Genomic DNA, 19,261 nt, shown 5'->3' with positions numbered 1-19,261 from the left:
TCCATCATATTGCCCTTTTCGGCATATCTTGCTCCTCTATGCTCAGCACGTGACCAATCCATCTCCACCTCCTAATTTTGATCTCTTCTATGATGTTTTTAACTTCCTGTTAACCTTTCAACCTCTTTTTACTAGCCATGTCAGGCCAGAAGAGTCTCAAGATTTTCACATGGCTGCTGTGGATGAAAGACTCCAGGTTGATATATTTCCTTGGTGATTTTCCAGGATTCACATCCAAATAGGAGGAATCACTTCACGTTTCTGTCAAAGATCCTCAGCATAGTTTTGGTGTTATAATTATTTTATTTCCATATTTTCTTGAGTTGGATGAATGCACCTCTTGCCCTTTGAATCATCGTTGTAGTACAACTTTTGTTGGTCCCGTGAACGACATTGTCTGTTCTGAGTTCTTGCTCTTAAATCACAGTGCATCACAGTATTGAAAGTTGTTTATCAAAAGTTCAGTGTAATCGTTTACGAATCCAGGCCGAAGCATGATGTTGTGTCCATCATTGCTCTAATGGAGACCTGATTGACGAATGGAGTTAAATCAACACTCTAGACTCTAGAGTAACTTATGTAGGCGTTTCAGGCCTGTTTGTTCCCAACTAGAGGACGGTGTGAATCATGTGATACGTAATTGTGTTATTATTCAGATTCATTGACCCACATAATTGTGTTATTGTACAGATTGCATGTCCGTACATAATTGCCCTATTATTGGGGCAGCCAAGCCAGCTTTTACTTTTGACGAGAATAATAAAAGTGAGAGGCAAACCTGAGTGTAGTTGAGAATACTGGAAACTGATTTCGACACAAACAGGATCTTTCCACGATCACATCCCACCACAAATAAAAATCCATCTGCTGCCTGAACGGGTGAGAGAGAAAAAGACAGAAAGCTGCCAAAGTATATTTCAAACAATAGTTAGGAGCAATAAATAAATAAATAAGCAAACAAACAAATAAATAAACTACAAGAGCACTTGGTGGAGCTCATATCTCCGCCAGGCTGAACAGTTTACGTTTTGTATCCCACTGATAGGCTGGATCTGGATTCGGATCTCAACCAAAATCGAATCAGCTGGTTCTTGCCATCTACCCAAATCATCCACCAAGTTTTGTCACAAGTCAGCCACAACTTTTCATATATCATGCTATATATCGTTTTTGACTCCATTTCTCAATTGTAGAGAATCAAATCCTTTTTTTTTTAATTCTCGTAACTGGATCCAGATCCGGATTGTAACTAAAATCGAATCATTTTGTCCTTGTCACACACCCAATCTCTCCACCAAATTTCGTCCGAATCCGTCCATAATGTTTTGAGATATTCTGTTCACAGACAGCAAACAGACAGACAAACAGACAGCAAAGAGACAGCAAACAGACAGCAAACAGACAGACAAACAGACAGCAAAGAGACAGATAACCAGACAGACAAACAGACAAGGAGACAGACAAACAGACACAGTTGTGAAAAATGACCTTCGTCCACCTTCGGTGACAGAGTTTACACGTAGAGAGGGAAGAGGAGTCCAAAATAAATAAAGAAGGTGTACTTTGGGAATAAGATCACAACAGGAAAATGAGGGATGGAAAAGAATACTAAACTGGGTGGATTGGAATGTGGAAATGAGCAATATGGAGGAAATCATGAATAAGGAGGCACATATTTATTACATTGCATTGGGTGGGGATGGAGAGGTGGTTAAATTGATAGGATCAGGAAAAGGAAGAGAAGGGGGCATGATGGGAGAGGGAAAGTAGGTTAAGGAAGTGAGGGAGTGGTGGGGAGAGAAGGTAAAGACGTTTCAGAGTTAAGAGAAGGGGCGTACATATGGCAGGGGTCAGACATTCCAGGATATTTGCGTACATAATAAATATATGACCCAAAGATGGAAAAAGACAGACTTTGTAGTACGTTACCCTTAGGATAAGATGTTTCAGCTCTTCATCTGACAGAAAAGAAGGTTTGTAATTCACTTCAATGTATGCCGCACTCACACCTGCAAAGGAGATTTTCAAGAAACAATGGCAATGTATAAAACATTCAATAAGATGGCAATGTACAAAAGAGTGCGCACAGCTGCAAGGACGAAGGACGGGAACAGTAGTGAGTTTGAGGTGAAGGTGGGAGTGCATCAGGGGTCGGTACTAAGTCCACTACTATTTGTAGCTGTGATGGAGGTGCTGGCTCAGAACGTAAAGGAGGGTTTACCATGGGAGTTGTTGTATGCAGATGATCTGGTGTTGATTGCAGAAAGTATGGATGGACTGAAGGAGAAGATGAACAAGTGGAAGGAATGTATGGAGACAAAAGGTCTGAAGGTGAATATCGGAAAAACGAAGGTGATGGCAAGTGGTAAAGCATGTGGTGAGGTGGAAAGAACTGGCAAGTGGCCGTGTGCTGTGTGCAGGAAGGATGTCGGAGTGAACTCCATTCAATGTACAATGTGCGCTGAGTGGGTTCATCAAAAATGTAGTGGTCTGAGAGGGTCATTAACCAGTGTGGCAGCTACATTCAAGTGTAAGGTGTGCACAGAGGGAGCTGCAGATGGAGGAAATGTTGAGTTGGATCTTGGAGATGGCGTGAAGCTGGAAGGTGTGAAAACATTTTGTTACCGAGGAGACATGCTGAATGGAGAAGGTGGATCAGACTCGGCAACGGTTGCTGGAGTGAGATGTGCATGGAAGAAGTTTCGGGAACTGAGTGGCGTGCTAATGAGGAGGGGAGTGTCGTTGAAGCTGAAGGGAAAGGTGTATGCTGCATGTGTGAGAAGTGTTATGATTTATGGGAGCGAGACATGGGTAAAGAACGTAGAGCAGCAACGAAGGCTGGAAAGGGTGGAAATGCGAATGGTTCGGTGGATGTGTGGAGTATCGTTGAGAGAGAGGAAGACAAATGATTAATTGCGAAATATGATGAGAATAGAGCCTGTGATGGATGCTGTGAAGAGAAACAGGTTGAGATGGTTTGGTCATGTGTTGAAGAAGGATGAAAGTGACTGGTTGAGAAGAGTGATGGAAATGAATGTAGAAGGAAGTAGAGCATGGGGAAGACCGAGAAAGACTTGGCTAAATGTGGTGGAAGAAGAAATGCGGGCAAGGGGGTTAACAAGGGGAGATGCAGAAAATAGGGCAAAATGGAGAAGATTGTCATGGGGACCGCAAGGATAACCCCCGCTCTCGCAGGGAAAATGGCCTTAAAATGCCTGTTGTTGTTGTTGTTGTATATATATATATATCTATATATATATATATATATATATATATATATATATATTATTTAGATATTTATATATAATATTTCTTATTTTATTCTATATTATATATGGAATTATCCCTTTTTCTCCAACCCTCAGGCCTGATGGCATTTTCCCCCTTCTCTTTTTGCTGTTCCTTTTGTTATGTTGCATCCTGATTCATTTTGTTTTATAGCTCCTCCACAAGCCTCGACTCTGAATACAAAACAACTCCATCTCCTCCAGCACGATTCTATGTGCAATATGCACATGGTGAGACGCAAGGTTGCTGCCGAAGTGCAACTCTGTCAACTGTAGCTCTCCAGCACATCCATCTCCACTAATAACTTCAACAACAATACACTGGGCTACACCACCTCCAGGTCTCCAAAGCAACCGGTGATACTCGTCGTTATCCCATGCAGTACCTTTGTGATCCAATCAATGAAATTATCCACTTGTCGCATCCTTGTCATGAGGCACACCGTTTTCCCTTCTGGTGAGTCCTGCACTGTCCACATGGTTTTTGGCTTATCTCTGCAGAGTAATCATGGTGGTAATTAAATCAAGGTAACTCTGCAATTTGCTGTTCCTTTTGTTCGCATCCCTCACTGCATGTACAACTTTATGACAAACCTGCCTGTTTCATACATCAAAACGTCATACAAACTATGCATTAACTCGAAATTATACGAATATTCACAACTTCAAACATTACACAGTAAAATTATAAATTACTAACTCCATGGAAACAAGTATGTATTTAAATAATTCATAATAAGACAAAACACAGCAAATAAATTATAATGAAAAGGAAAAACAAAAAATCAAAACTCAATTTAATTAACCTCATCGATTCATGGATTTGTGTGCTGTCCCTCGGATCTCCCCCCCACGGGCAGCTCGAGGAAGAGATAGACTGAGCGTCCCATCTACCGACATTAGTTGGTGGCTGTTGAAGATCCCACCGTGTCCTTCATGAAGAGTAGGCGAGTTATGTCCAGCAAGTTACAAAATTCGTCACAAAATATGAATAAGTTACAGAATTTTGGAACAAAATACAAACAAGTTACAATTCTTTGGTCTGATGGGGCAAAGCATCAGTGACAAAGCTGCACCCCCAGAAAATGATGCTACCTGCATAAGAAATAAGATGTAAAAACAAGATTAACTCTATGTACGTATGCACGTACGAATGTATGTACAATGCCTACAGAAAGTATTCACATCCCTTGGATTCCAGTGTTGCTTTGGCGGTATGATTGGGGTCGTTGTCTTGTTGGAACGTAAATCTTTGCCACAGTCTAAGGTATTTTGCACTCTGAATCAGGTTCTCATCAAGCATTTGCTTGTATTTGACTCCATTCATTGTTTCCTCTATCCTTACAAGTCTCCCAGTCCCTGCCACTGAAAAGCATCCCCATAGCATGATGCTGCCACCACCATGCTTCAGAGTAGGGATGGTGTTAGATGGGTGATGAGCTGTGCTCGGTTTCCACCAGATGTAGCGCTTTGAAGTCATGCCGAAGAGTTCAATTTTTGTTTCGTCAGACCACAAGATATTTTGCCTCATGCTCTCAGAGTCTTTCACGTGCCTTTTTGCAAACGCCAAGCATGCTGCAATGTCCATTTTTCAGAAGTGGCTTCCATCTGTCCACTCCCCAATAAACCCTAGATTTCTGAAGTGTTGCAGAGACTGTTGTCCTTCTGGCAGGTTCTCCCATCTCAATCAAGGATCTCTGTACTTCTGTCAGAGTGGTTATTGGGTTCTTGGTCACCTCCCTGACCAAGGTCCTTCTTGAGCGGTTGCTCAGTTTTGTCAGATGGGCAGCTCTAGGAAGACTCTGGGTAGTTCCATATTCTTTCCATCTCCTAATGATGGAGCTCACTGTGCTCTTGGGAACTTTCAACACTATAAATTGTTTTATACCCTACCCCAGATCTATGCCTCCTCACAATTCTATATCAGAGTTCTACAGACAGTTCCTAGGACTTCATGTTGGAGTTTCTGCTCTGACATGCACTGTCAACTGTGGGACCTTATATAGAAAGGTTTGTTTCTTTCTAAATCATGTCCAATCAATTGAATTGGCCACAGGTGGATTCCATTCAAGTTGTAGAGACATCTCAAGGATGATCAAAGCTGGCCTCCAAAGCCAGTCGCCGACTGGGCATCCTTTGTTGTGTGAAGACCTTTATTGGCACTACTGAGCTCCTCACCACATACAAAGCTCTCATCCGCAGCTTGATGGAATACTGCTCTCCCCTCTGAGCTGGTGCTCCTGCCTCACAACTAGCCCAGCTTCACGCTGTAGAAACCAAGGCTTTTAGAATCATTGGTATCTTCCGCAATGAAGTTGATCTGAGGGTCTCTCACTCTTTCACCGCAGGCAGTTTGGTGGTCTTTGTCTTCTACCGAATCCTCTCCGGAAAAGGGGTTAAATACTTATTGACTCAAGACATTTCAGCTTTTCATTTTTAATTATTTTGTAAATATTTCAGAAACAAAAATCCACTTTGACATTATGTGGTATTATGTGTATATCAGTGACAAAAAATGTTCTCTCATTCTCTCAGATGTTCTCTCACCGCGCAAAGAACGAAGATGCTGCACGGCCATTCGGAGCACAGTGAGCTTGTCCAGACGCCTGGCCATTGCATTGCAAGTGGGCACCATCGCTGCCAGCTCCTCAATAAGCCCATTCATCTTGTCTCTCCTTCTCTTCTCAATCTGGCTGTGCGCCTCCCTGTGTGGGGCACACGTAGCGGAAAGTAAGACTGCCGAGTGGATGTACCGAGTCATAAATGAGAAGATGCAATTAATCGGGGTCATTTGCAATAAAGGAATAAAAACATGACACTGACGATCCAGAATGGAGAACAGATGTGACGTCATCATCGAACTGGGATGTAAAGGAACAAATATTTCAGAGCTTTGTTACTCCCCAGTTAAACCCCAAAGAGGTAAATGAAATAGGAAGCAAGATACCTGAATGAGTAGTGATTTATGTCTTAATGTGGAAGCAAAATCTGAGATGATTTTGAATATTTTTGTTTTTATCATGACTAGCCGTGCCTACCTGTCGCTTCGCTGTCGGGTTTATTCAAAAGACAGCATGTTGTACTTCACAAATGTATTAAACGTCCATTTGATGTCTATTATTTCACGTCTACATGTCTATTATCTCAACGAGGATGTAAAATGAAGTGAAACACTCGAAAAAGGATCTTTTATAATATTGTTGCGGATATGGGATTTGCATCCATCCATATCCGCTTGTAAATATTCCCCTATTTCCTCAATACTTCCCAACTATCCCCAATCCCCCATTCCCTAGTCCCATTTTCTGTAAACAACACTCTGTAGACCCGACCTCCCCCTATTTCCCCCATTAAATGTCGTGCCCAGGTTCACCGCATCTCATGTAAGACAACTATAGGACATCTTGCTAGTTATTCTTAGTCTATGTCAGTTAAGGACTCGTTTCCATTAATTCTGACCCTTCGTTGCACCAGAATGTGATTGTATGGCACCGTTAGGAAGTTTAGGACCTCCCAATACCTCCCCGCAGCTCTTCCTCACGGTTCAGCAACAACAACAACAACAACAACAGCAACGGCGGCGGCGTGCACAGGGAGTGCGCGTCCTCACTCCGGCTTGGTTGGTAGGGGGTGTTGGGAGGGCATGAGGCCTTCCCAGCGAGCCGCCATCGAACATGTGCTCGACGGGGTTACCAAATAGGGGCTCCCTGTCAGCTCCTCATCAAGGGCGGAGCCCGGTAACCCCCGCACCCAATGGGAGCGGCGGACCGGTCTCATCTGGGGCGGAGCCAACCAGTCGAGGGCGTGTCACTCCCCGCTGAGCATGCGCAGGAAGAGGGAGGTGACGTCAGATGCGCGCTGAGCTTGGAGAAAGAAAGACGCCACCTCCGAGCGCTGTGAGACCTCCCTGCATCTCTTGGACCGTGCTTGATCCTGTCCCCGAGCCAAGGTGCACCTTGTGCTATCGACTACCTGTCCCTTCCTGCCATCAATCCCTGTGTAAGTCAGCCTTGTCCCGTTTGTCTGTGGTCTGTCTGGGATAAAATAAGATTGTATTTAAGTGCCTATCTCTTCTGTGTTTTTACCTCACTCTACCTTGTAATCTACCCCTTTTCTCCACCACTAATTATACCCTCCTCCGGAGGTCTTGAGAACTGTACCCCTTGCGTCGTTTCATTTATCCCAGTCGTTGTGTCCTTTCCAATCATTGATTTAGCGTAGCGCGATTTGGCCAACGTTCGGGTGGAATCGGGTGAGTTGGGGAAGAATCGGGGGAACTGTTAGGTCGCGGTAATACACCACCGCTCGGTCGAAATAACATCTAACCGCGATCCGTAACAATATATTGTTGTTGTGGTTGTTGCTGCTGCTGTTGCTGTCATCATTGCTGTTGTTGTTTGTGTGCTCCTCCATGTAGGCTACTGTTATATATTTTTCTATTGCTTTGAGGTATTACTATATACTAGCCGAAACCCGTGGAACATCCACGGAAGGGAGGATGTGGTGTATGGATAGAGTGTACCATTATAGATGGCATAGGGGATTTTCTTGTCCGAGTAAGAGTTAGGAAGAAAGATGAGAATGAAGAGTGCGTATATGAACAACGATCGCCGACACCGGCACAAATTCATGCTCTGGATTGTCCACTCAGTGGACGGCTTGCTGTCGCCTTCGCCTGTCCAATCAGCGGACGGCTTGCTTCGCCTTCGCCCAGCAGACGCCAATACGATGGCGTCGTAAGATGGCGTCGTATCGGCAGTTAATCGGATGCTTTTTGGCCCCAACGTCGGCTAATTCAGATTTTTCGAGTATGGCTGTACGTGATAAACAAAGAGAGCGGTTCGTAGATCGTAAATCCATTAGTGCTGTGGGCAACGGGTCACTGGGTGCGGCGTAAAAGGGATAACAAAGTCGAGTCCTTATGCTATTATTATATAGATTATTACATAGATAATTTTGTGTGCTCCTTCCATGTCTGTCACACTTTATTCGAAAGGGTTCCTGCTGTCGTACTATTGGAATTGCCACAATTGCCAGATACCACTTCTTCTTCTTCCATCACAGAAAGACGGGCTTGTAAAAGCTAGGCAACCTTATGATTAAACGGACACTAATTTTTGTTCCAAGTACATCGATTATTGGTTTTCCATTGGTAACATTTTTATTACTCTATGACAGCAGGAATCCTTTAGAATAAAGCGAGACAGACGGAAGGACAGACGGACAAAAACATGGATGGATGCTTCTCCTTTTAGTAATATATGAGATATGCAACATGCACATTCACATAAATAAACTTTACTCCTGGATCTTTGCTGCATTATAGAGGCTGCCATCAATGAGGATATTAAGCTGATTATCCATTGTACTAGCACTAGCCTGTGTATGTGAGCAGGTCCATTATTCCACAATAAAAGGGTAAGTCATTGTGTGCTGATATCCTGGACAAATTCTAAAACTGCTTTGAAACTGTGTTCTTGACATTTGAAATGAATAAAATCCTTAACAGGCAGTACTCGCCGAATAAACACACCCATCACCATTGTTTGTACAGTATGCACATGCTCTGAGCCAATCAGCGCTGTTTACTCCGCCTCCGTTTTGCAGCAGGATGGGCCTCCTCTCATTGCTGCCATGTATGAGTAGGAGCAGAGTAGGAGCAGAGTAGGAGTGGAATAGGATCAATGGAAATTATTTTTATTGATGTTTGTACATATTTATGCTTTTTTTTCTACTTACTGATGATATAATAAAATGTATTATTTTTATTTATTTAATAATGTGTTTACCATTTGTATTATTATTGTTACGGCTATTACCGATACTCAAATGAAGCCCTCATATACCCCTCATGCGTAAGAAACAACGTTGTCGGGAACGCATCTCCATAATATAAACAATGGTATAATGACCCCGTTTAGCGCATTTTCGATTAACGCTCTCTTCTCCAGGAACACATCCTGAGTACTAATCGAGGTATTACTGTACGTGGTAATTCCAAATGGAGCATTGCGGGTTGAAAAGCATAAAATGGATCACACTTTGTGGGGATTCCTGCATTGTGAAAGAAAGAGGAGGGCGCAAAGTCGAAAAGATCAACTGGAATGAAGTGCATTAAGAACCTAGAGGGACTGAGCTACAGGTAAAAGAAAATGGGAAGAAATGCATGAAGTGAAGGTGTTAAACTGAGCCTATATGTGGCTCAGCAGGTGGGAGGTCATCTACATAATTATGTACTCAATATTGCAAAAACATGTACTGCCCCATCAAACCTGCCCTGTTCCCTCTTCCTTTTATCTCTTTTCCCCCTTTTATGTTGTTTTTTGACCCTCCTTTTTATCCCTTTCTTCCACCCCCCATTCCCAACCACCATCACCTCCTCTACACCCTCCCCAACATGTAACCCTTGTTTTCCTTTTCACATTTTCACAAAGATTATGCAATAGTTGAAAAAGAGTAAATCTATAATGTGCAATAACTTGAGAGCAATGTCCCAAAGACGGGACAAAACGGAGTACAGAGACACGCGCTGCGTTACTTGGAATATTTGGGCCTCATCTGTTGGTTCCCATCGATTCTGAAAAGAGAGTGAGAGAGGGGGGGGGGGGGGGGAGGAAGAGACACATGGATTGAGAGCATCAAGCAGATACACGTTTATGGTTTAAAATTAGGAATGAAGTCGGATAAACGATAAATAAAATATCTTGTCGACGTTAAAATATAATAATACTAGCAGAAGTACCCGGCATTGCCGGGCGGGGGAGGGGAGGGAGAGGGGAGGGGAGTAGTGTAATAATGTTGCTTCTGGGACACCTCCGTTTAACATGGGAAATCCCTATCTAATGTCATTTACCCCCTTGTCTTTTTCAAAAATCATAAACACCTCTATTTCTCCCACCCTCATCTTTATGAACCTTTTGTCTGTAGTACCTATCCTTAATGTTGTTCATTAGACCACTCAAACACTACAAATATTTGTTTTCTCTTATAGACCTATCATCCTTCTTCTACATATCATCTGGCAGATTAATCTTTGACCCATTCACTTCCATATTAATTCTTTCCCTCCCTCATTGACCCTAAACACCTATATTTCTCTCACCCTGTTCTTTACGAACCTTCTAACCTTTTGACATGCTATCCTTATTCATTAGACCACTTAAACACCTGTGATCCTTCTGACCTTATGGACCTTTTAACCTTTTACTCTTAATATCATCTGGTGAATATAACCCACTCAAACAACGACCCTACAAATATTTGTTTATGCGTGGGAAATAATTTAATTCTCTTGCCACTCTCTTCACCATCTAATATATTAACAAAAAAGATGATTGAGTTTGGTTCTTTATTAAGATATTTTAACTGAGCTAAGATAAAATGGTAAACCTCCCTCAATGTTCTTGTTTGAGCACCTCCAGTGCCACATACCATTTTTAAATTAAAGTATATATTTTCCTGACAACCATCAAAGTTTTCCGTCCACTCAAAAATATTTCCATCTTTTTTACCCAATTCACCGGTATTTAAATTAATTCTCTTATTTGTTTTGTGAATTTTTTTACCAGTTGCCTTTTCAATTATACCTATTTGATATTTTTCACATTCATTATGTTTTCCATTTATATACCAAGGTTGATTACACCTCCACTCTTTAGTCTGGTTGATACTTGGTTCTATCATTTATATAATAGTAAAAAAGGCGGCGGTAGCCCGTTAAAATCCCCAACCCCCCCTTTTTAACTTATCACTTATATATATCTTATCACTTATGTATATCTTATCACTTATATATATCTTATCACTTATATATATCTTATCACTTATATATATCTTATCACTTATATACTTATATAACCATAAGGGAGACTATCAATTCCATTTTCTAAAATAAACCTCTTATCATCAAAAGCCCCCAATGCTTTCTTATTCACCTCTTCTGAATATAATTGATGTTTATAACTTCTTATTCCATTAATCTTTCTAAACTCTTCTTTCTTTGTTGTTAAACAGTTATAATAATCCTTAAAGTTTATTGTTTCTTTAATGACATTTTTCTTTACACCTTTTAATTTCTTATCAGTTTTTTCAACGTTATTCACAATGTATTTATAAGCATAAGCCTTAGACCTCAATCCCACAAATTCACTCATGACATTTCCTCCTAATTCATCCTTGAACTTTCCAATCACCTTTTTATTTTTAGAAGAGAACAACTCACTCTCTGGACTGTAATTACTCGTGTCATAGATATTAATGTCTCTTTTCATGTCTGAATAAACATCGTTGGTATTAATTTTCAAAATAAAACTATCTGTATCCATATAAAGTAGATTAACATCATTTTGATATTTCTTCCTCAAGTTATTATAAAAGTAATCATACATTAATGACTTTGATAAATCAAGAATTGTTGTCCCAATATAAATAGGTTTGTTCATTTCAATACTCTCTTTAATCAAATGGATCGCACAAAAGTTCTCAGTAAAGACCTCAGCTCGAGTAAAACTCGGTCTATTAATTAATTTTGATGCTTGTTCCCAAGATGTTGATAATCTGATATTTTGTCTTTTCCTCACATTCTCCATAGTCTTACCAAAGACCGCATTATTCATCAATTTATAAAAGTCTTTCTCAAAATCTGTTTTTGACTCTGTTCTTCTTTGTGTATTAAAATCAATGTACCCCTTTAACCAATGACTTTGATTGAACTTTAGAACCCTATGGATCTTCTCTACTCTTAGACCTTTTGATAAATATTGTCGCAAATTTCTTTGGTGTAGAACATAATTTTTCTTGTTATATAATGTAGTAAGTAATTTTTCTGTTGATTCACCTATATCAAACGATCGTTGATAATCACTCAACCATTCTTTCTTTGGACTTTCTTTCTCACAAGCAAATGGGAGATCTTTGTGTAGGTTATGGAGTTCCTCTGGATATTTTAAATCAATTTCAAAATAATAACCAACTTTTTCTTCATCCAATTCTTTTTGTGTAGAGATACATACATCTTGTAAAACGTTTTTGTAGTCTTTTTCCTTTACCCATCTAAGTTTTCCATAAGGAAGAGCCTGAGACATTGCCCAGCCATACAGGTTGTTTGCGTCATAGTACATCAAGTAAGAACTCTCTTTCGTTGGATCATAATTTGGAAGATATTTGTTATTTGCTTTTGCGTATCTACTCGAGCAGACTTGTGAAATTCCACCTCTTTTTGCCTTTTCAATCATCAAAAGCATATCAACATCGGTTATCAAATCCAAATCTTGTTTTGTCATTTTCAACATCGCACTCCAGGCCAATCCAGGTGCTGTGTAGTAGTGAGCAGGATCCAATCCATATCCAGTGCGACAAACAGATCTAAAGGCTTCAAATACATCGGCCAATAAAAGCACATCAGTTTTGAGATACAAATCGTGATACTCGCCAAGATTCTTGATGTTATATTTTTCCCAAACATTTTGTGCGTGTACATAATCTTTATCAGATATATGACTATTATTTAATTTGTTATAGAAATTTTCTTTTGAAGGAAGTTGTGTTTCATTGAATCTCTCAAATGAGTCCATATAGTCATAGGGGTAAATTCCCTTTTGTGTTAGAAAATCTTTATCTAAAAAATACTCTGAAAGACATGGAAACTCTTTTAGATTTTGAACCAAGTTAACCAATGGACTTGCCATGAATTTAAATGTATCAAGAAATCTGATATGAGTAATAGGAGATGTGTGAATTGTTTTTGTGAATGAAATGTATTTCTGATCCGTGTTTGGAATTGCTGAGATACTTCCAGAAGTCTTTGAGAGTTCCTTGATAAATAGATGTGTATCATAATGAGCGTTGTTATGAAGAAAGACAGGAATGAAAGAGGGGAGTTGATAATTAATATTACAACTTTGATGAGCCGGACCTCTATATTTACCAGTGAGATGACAATGGTCTCTAACCTTTAGACCTTTACCAATTTTCTCCTCACAAATATGACAGACATTGTTTTTTATAAATTCCCTTTTTTCTTTACTTGTTAAGGACATTGGTTTATTGGTTTCTCTCATTATCTTGGTTAATCGAACACAGTCTTTTTCTAGTCGTTTCACAAACTCCTCTGGGGTATTTGAGCCTCTATACATCTCTAACTTGTTATATTTATCACCAACGGATGATTTGATATAATAACAAAAACCACAAGGAGTATGTTTTTGATATTTATTTGTGTATGATTCTTTTGGATCTTGAGAAGCAGTATCAATTTTTTCTAAAATACTTTCAAAATCAGCATATATAACAAATGGATGTTTGATCTTTTTATTTTCATCTTTGAATGTGATCTTTGAGCCTTCTTTAGGCATATTGATTACCGTTGATTTATGTTCGCCACAATAATTTGAATGTTTATCTAATCTTTCTTGTGAATTGAAGAAGTTAAGACAACGCAAACAAATATATATTTTATTTGTTCTCTTACAGACTTGTGGTTTTATTAATTTAGCAATATCTTTGATGTATGTATAATGTGAATTTTCGTCTGAATTAAAATATAGAAGATTAATATGAGTCTGTTTACAATTGTCAGAAAGCTTTAAAACCTGAATGTTGTTTGTTTCTGTTAGACCATAAACATTAACTGATAAATTATTCATCTTTTCAAATTTAGGAATATCATTTAAAGTCATCGGAAACTTTAGATCTTTCGTATTTAATGTATTCTCATATTTTTTATAATGAGATACTCTTTCATCATGAAAATGTGGAGGATGTAAGTGTGCTAAAATAGACCAGAGAAAACATTTATTGTCTTTATTTTTGATATTGATAACTGCTTTTCTATTTTTGATAACACTGGGTAAATCAATGTAAGAAGAAGCTTTTAGAGGATCTGATTTAATAATATGAATGTCTATGTAAATAATTTTTCCTATATTGAATCCACTTCCTACGATTGAATTATCCACATCTTGCTCTTGTTTAATAAGTTCATCATAGACTCCTGATGTTTTAAAATCTTGATATGAAGATATAAAGTGTGGCTCAGTTCTCATGTATGGTGCATCTATAACTCCTTCATCCTTTGTCATTTCTAATTTTACTCCCATATAAAATTTAAGTGGTTTCATTTCCTTTAGTGTTTTTTCAATCAACGTTTGAACAGCAGGTTTAACTATTTCTACAGCATCAACTATAGACTCTGGTTCAGGAGGTTTGAAGTTAAAGACTCTTATTTTAATATGTCCTTTGAATGCTCCATCAGAGTTTTTAGTTGTGATAAAATTTGATAAATGTAGATTTGTTTTAAGATGTATTTTGAAGCCTTTCTTGAGGATATTTTTATTACATGTAGAACAGTGTTTTGTTTCAGGTGGAAGAGGGGAAAGTTTGTTTAAAATGTTGTATGTATGTTTTGCGGTGAGAATATGTTGTTTATAATATTTTACTTCCTTCTCGCAAGTATCACAATAAACCATATTTATAGCGTGAGAAAACGTGGTGTTTTATATATATCACTGTGCTTAAAATAAAACACTTTTGAGCTTTACAGCTCCGTTTTATATATATCACTGTGCTTAAACTAAAACACTTTTTCACTCAGAATCATCTAAGTCATAACTATCACATGAATACTCAGAATCATACTCAGAGTCATCAATAAAGCTACTCTCATAACTATCATTTGAGCACAAACTATTAGTATCATAACTATCATCTGTGTTCAATGAAATACTATCATCACCATCATCCAAGTTCAATGAAATACTATCATCACTATCGTCCGAGTTCAATGAAATAGTAAAATCTTCACTGCTGTATTGACTCATATTTAATTAGCAAGAAAAATATTCCCATCAATATCTATATACTTTCTTTCATTAACAGATTCAATCTCTACAATTTTTATATCAAAAGTTATCTTTAAATAATCTCTAACTATCATAGAACGAAATGACATTTCACCAGAAATATTAACATCATTCATTTTACTTAGATCTACACCCTTTGGATTATTAAAGAAAATACAAATGTCTCCTCTAGAATTATTAATGGTCTTATCATTCTTTTTCAAAGTATCGTGCTCAATCACTTTTTCAAGCTTTGAATAAATTGCCAGGAGTAGAGGAGAAACTTTTGTTAGATTTACTTTAATGGATGTCTTTCCAGGTATAGTTAGAGCTCTTCCTTTAAATGAAATAGAGGGGCTCATGTTATTTTCCATAACTGGTTTTACCCAAAAATTTCCATATTTATCTTTGTTCAATTTAACATCTTTGACATATTTTTCTATATCTTCCACCGAAGTAGAGATTGATTGAAATTTGTCTTTTGTGCTTTGAAACATTGTATTTATTAATGAATAAACTTGCGTTTAGTTTAAGTAAAAATTTACCACATAAATATGATAAGTTCTGAAGGATATTTAGAATTTCCAGACTCTCCATATGATAAATTAGAGAATTGTCCGGCTTGTGATAGAGTGGGGCTTAATGATGAGGATTCATATAAACAATGTTTATTCTGTGATTATATTCTAATTAATGATAATAAGAAATATAAAAAAACATATAACTCTTTTAAATTAGAACCAAAAATGAATTACTTTACAAGATTAATAAGAGAGATGAATGTTAAGCATTATGGTGATAATACACCATTTCTTACAAGGAAAGAGACTCTTTGTATTGAGGAAATGTATAAGGGTTTAATGATATTTATTATTCAAAATAATTTTAATGGAAATGTTAATACAAGATACTACATAAATAAAATAATGAATTATTTTGAAATTAAACCAGAACTCAGGATAAAATATAGAGTTTCTAAAATAGCTCAAAAAAAGTTGGATGACTTGTTTTCCAAATATATAAATGAATGATTTTTTACCCGTTTGGGAAAATAAGATAAAATTTAATAACCATAAAAACATTCCAAATTCATTGAGATGTCTAATAGTTGGTTCAAGCGGATGTGGGAAAACCTGTTTACTTTTAAAGATGCTCCTTGGTCCTAATTTTTTAGATTATGATAATTTAATAATTTTTACAAAGTCAAGTTTTCAACCCGAGTATCAACTACTCTCACAGGGTTTTAATGCAGGTCTTAAAAAGGAAGACATTATCGGTTTATTTAAACTTCAAAACAAACTGAATGATTATAATATTGAAGATATAATACAATTATTTTGTGATACACAGAAATCAAAATCGAAACCCATAACTTGTATTCTCAGTGATAATACGGATGATATACCTTCACCTCAAGATTTAGATAAATCAAAAAAGAACCTCGTCATCTTTGATGATTGTGTTAATGAGAGAAACCAAACAGTAATGGATAGCTACTATACAAGAGGGAGACATTCTTCTTGTAATTGTATATATCTTAGTCAATCATATTTTCAACTCCCTCGACGCTCAATAAGAAACAATGCCAATACTTTTATTTTATTTAAGTTAAATTCAATAGATGTAAATAATTTTTGGAGAGATAATTGCTCTACGTTATGTAGTAAAAAAGAATTTGAAAATTATATGAAACACACGATTGGAAAATATAAATATATTGTTGTGAAACAAGATGAGATACTAAATGATATTTTTCAATAAATAAATACAGAAAATGAATACCGAAGAAAGAGAAAGAAAGTTTAAGGAACATCAACAATTAGTTTCAAAAGTTGTTAAACAACAGGAAGAGATAAAGAAGAAACGGAGACAGAAACTAACTGGTGAAGAAGCCTTTGAAAGAAAACAAGAGAAATTCTTTAAACCACTTTTGAAAACTCAACACTCACCTACAGTTCCCACGGTAGAATTTACTCCGAAAAAACTTCAAATGCTCAAAGATTTTAGTCAGATAACAAAACAAGAACTTGGTGAATTAGAATATGATGACGAGGGATTATTTCGGAAACTTGAGCAGGTAAATCAACCCCCTAATTATGTTGTGGAAGCTCTTCAAAACAATGAATATTCGGCGGGTTCAAAAACCAGAGCAGGTCTCATTCCAACAGAAGAACCAGCAGTGTTTCATCTTGTGGAAGAAAAGGTATTGATATTTAATGATGAATTGATGTTCTTGAGTTCTACTCAACCAAATGTTAAATTAACTCCAAGATTAATGTTTCTTCTAACAAACCCCGGATTCAGCGGTTCAAAATATTTTGAGGAACCACTTGATATGGAAAGAGAGGAAGATAGGGTATATATTGAGTTGTTAAATGCACTTGATTATGGAGTTTCTGTTGCTGGTAAAAGTAAGAAGAATGAGAAGGAGAAACATATTATTGATGCTTTAAGTAAACTTGGTTCAGGTGTTAGTTTTCTTCCAAATGACCCATCACAATTAGTTAATAGGCTATTATTGTTGTTAGGTAGTAAGAAGGCTGGAAACAACAATTGTTTTAATGAATCCTCAGCCATTTTAGATCAGTTGATGAATATGAAAATAATTAATAAATGTCAATACAAAGATATTTTATTAGATATTAAATAAGATGAGAAGCACAATTCTTAGTTTTAATTTCACAACGAGCGATTACACAGCTTCATTCCCTTACCCACTACAACTTGACCCCCTTACCTCATATGAGGCATCTTTATTGTCGATGGAAACTTATAATACCTTGTTTAATATCACAGAGAAAAACAGCAAGTTTAGTTATAATCCAGGAAGTGGATATAAAACTATAACTGTTTCACCTGGAGCTTACGAGATTTCTCAAATATCTTCAGAAGTCTCTCGCCTTATGAAAGAAAAAGGTGATGAACCAAAAAATATTGTAATAGATATTCAAAAACACACTTCAAAATCAACTATTAAACTTAAAAATAATTATAAAGTTGATTTCACGATTGAAAATTCGTTTAGAGAGCTATTGGGTTTCTCTTCAAAAAAGATTGAAAATAACGGGACGTTTTACAGTGATAATGTTATCCAAATATCCTCCGGTATAAATTCAGTATTAATTCATTGTGATTTGATTGATGGTGCTTATAACGATGGAATAAGAACAAATACAATATTTTCATTCAGTGCATACTCAACCCCGATTGGTTATAAATTTAATATGGAACCAAAAAATCTTGTCTATTTACCTGTGTCAGGAAAAACCATATACAGAGTAAATTTTAGGATAACCGACCAAGATAATCGTATGATATCCTTTAATGATGAAATTATATCCATCAGAATTCACCTACGTGAAGTTTTTCAATAAATAAATAATGGTTATTGTGAGAAAACACGAGTTGGGAAAATATAAAATAATTACAGGGGAGGGCATGTTCCTTTCACCAGACTATACAAGGTATGTGGGTAGAGGATACTATAAACCTAAGAGACAACGAGGTGTAGGTCATCAATTTCGAAATAAAGGAGATGGGATAATTGATACTCTAATGGGTATTGGTTCAACCATCCTTAAACATAAAGACCTAATTGGTTCAACTGCTTCTGCCGTGGGCTCCGTTGCGGGTGCTATAAAGAGTATAAAAGATGCTCAAAAGGAGTCTCATAAATTACAAGCAATCAAAGAAATAAAAAAAGGTAAAACTCAACTATCTTCACAAGAACGACAAAAAATCATTAAAATACTTGGGTCAGGGTTTCAACAATTTTAATGCTATATAAATACAAGTATGGAAGCGATTGATAGTATCTATGATTTGGATGATACGATTATCATTTCAAACTCCACTAAAAAGGAAGACTATTTTAAGGTAAATGCTATAACAGGAACAGACTGGAATTCAAACGGAACAAAAAGTTTTGAAATAAATAATCAACAAACTTACTTGAATATAGCTGATAGTTTCTTGCTGTGTAAATTTAAATTCACTAAGGCTGCGAATAATACTAATGCTACACTCGTAAATGATTTCTTCTGGAAAATGTTTGACAGTGTCCGCCTGTATATTGGAACACAAGAGGTTGAAGCGGTTGATTATGTCTCTGCTACATCTGAAATGATGAAATTTACA

At 37.2% G+C, this 19,261-nt stretch overlaps 1 protein-coding gene across 2 annotated transcripts in view; it reads right to left on the bottom strand.

Annotated features, from left to right (window-relative positions):
• BMAL1 (basic helix-loop-helix ARNT like 1) overlaps positions 1-19,261 on the bottom strand; it is a 112,799-nt gene that overhangs the window by 70,134 nt on the left and 23,404 nt on the right. For both annotated transcript variants that reach the window (XM_078767359.1, XM_068134297.2), the window contains 4 exons: positions 9,826-9,864; positions 5,835-5,992; positions 1,930-2,009; positions 779-871 (listed from right to left, as the gene is read on the bottom strand). In XM_078767359.1, the coding sequence (XP_078623485.1) occupies positions 779-871; positions 1,930-2,009; positions 5,835-5,992; positions 9,826-9,864 (370 nt within the window). The remainder of the gene's footprint in view (positions 1-778; positions 872-1,929; positions 2,010-5,834; positions 5,993-9,825; positions 9,865-19,261) is intronic.

The sequence above is a fragment of the Myxine glutinosa genome, chromosome 13 (genome assembly GCF_964187855.1).
Source record: "Myxine glutinosa chromosome 13, kmMyxGlut1.1, whole genome shotgun sequence".
In the NCBI taxonomy this organism is placed as follows: domain Eukaryota; kingdom Metazoa; phylum Chordata; class Myxini; order Myxiniformes; family Myxinidae; genus Myxine; species Myxine glutinosa.
Note: the sequence above shows the minus strand (reverse complement) of the source record. Positions and strands in the feature narration are given on the sequence as shown.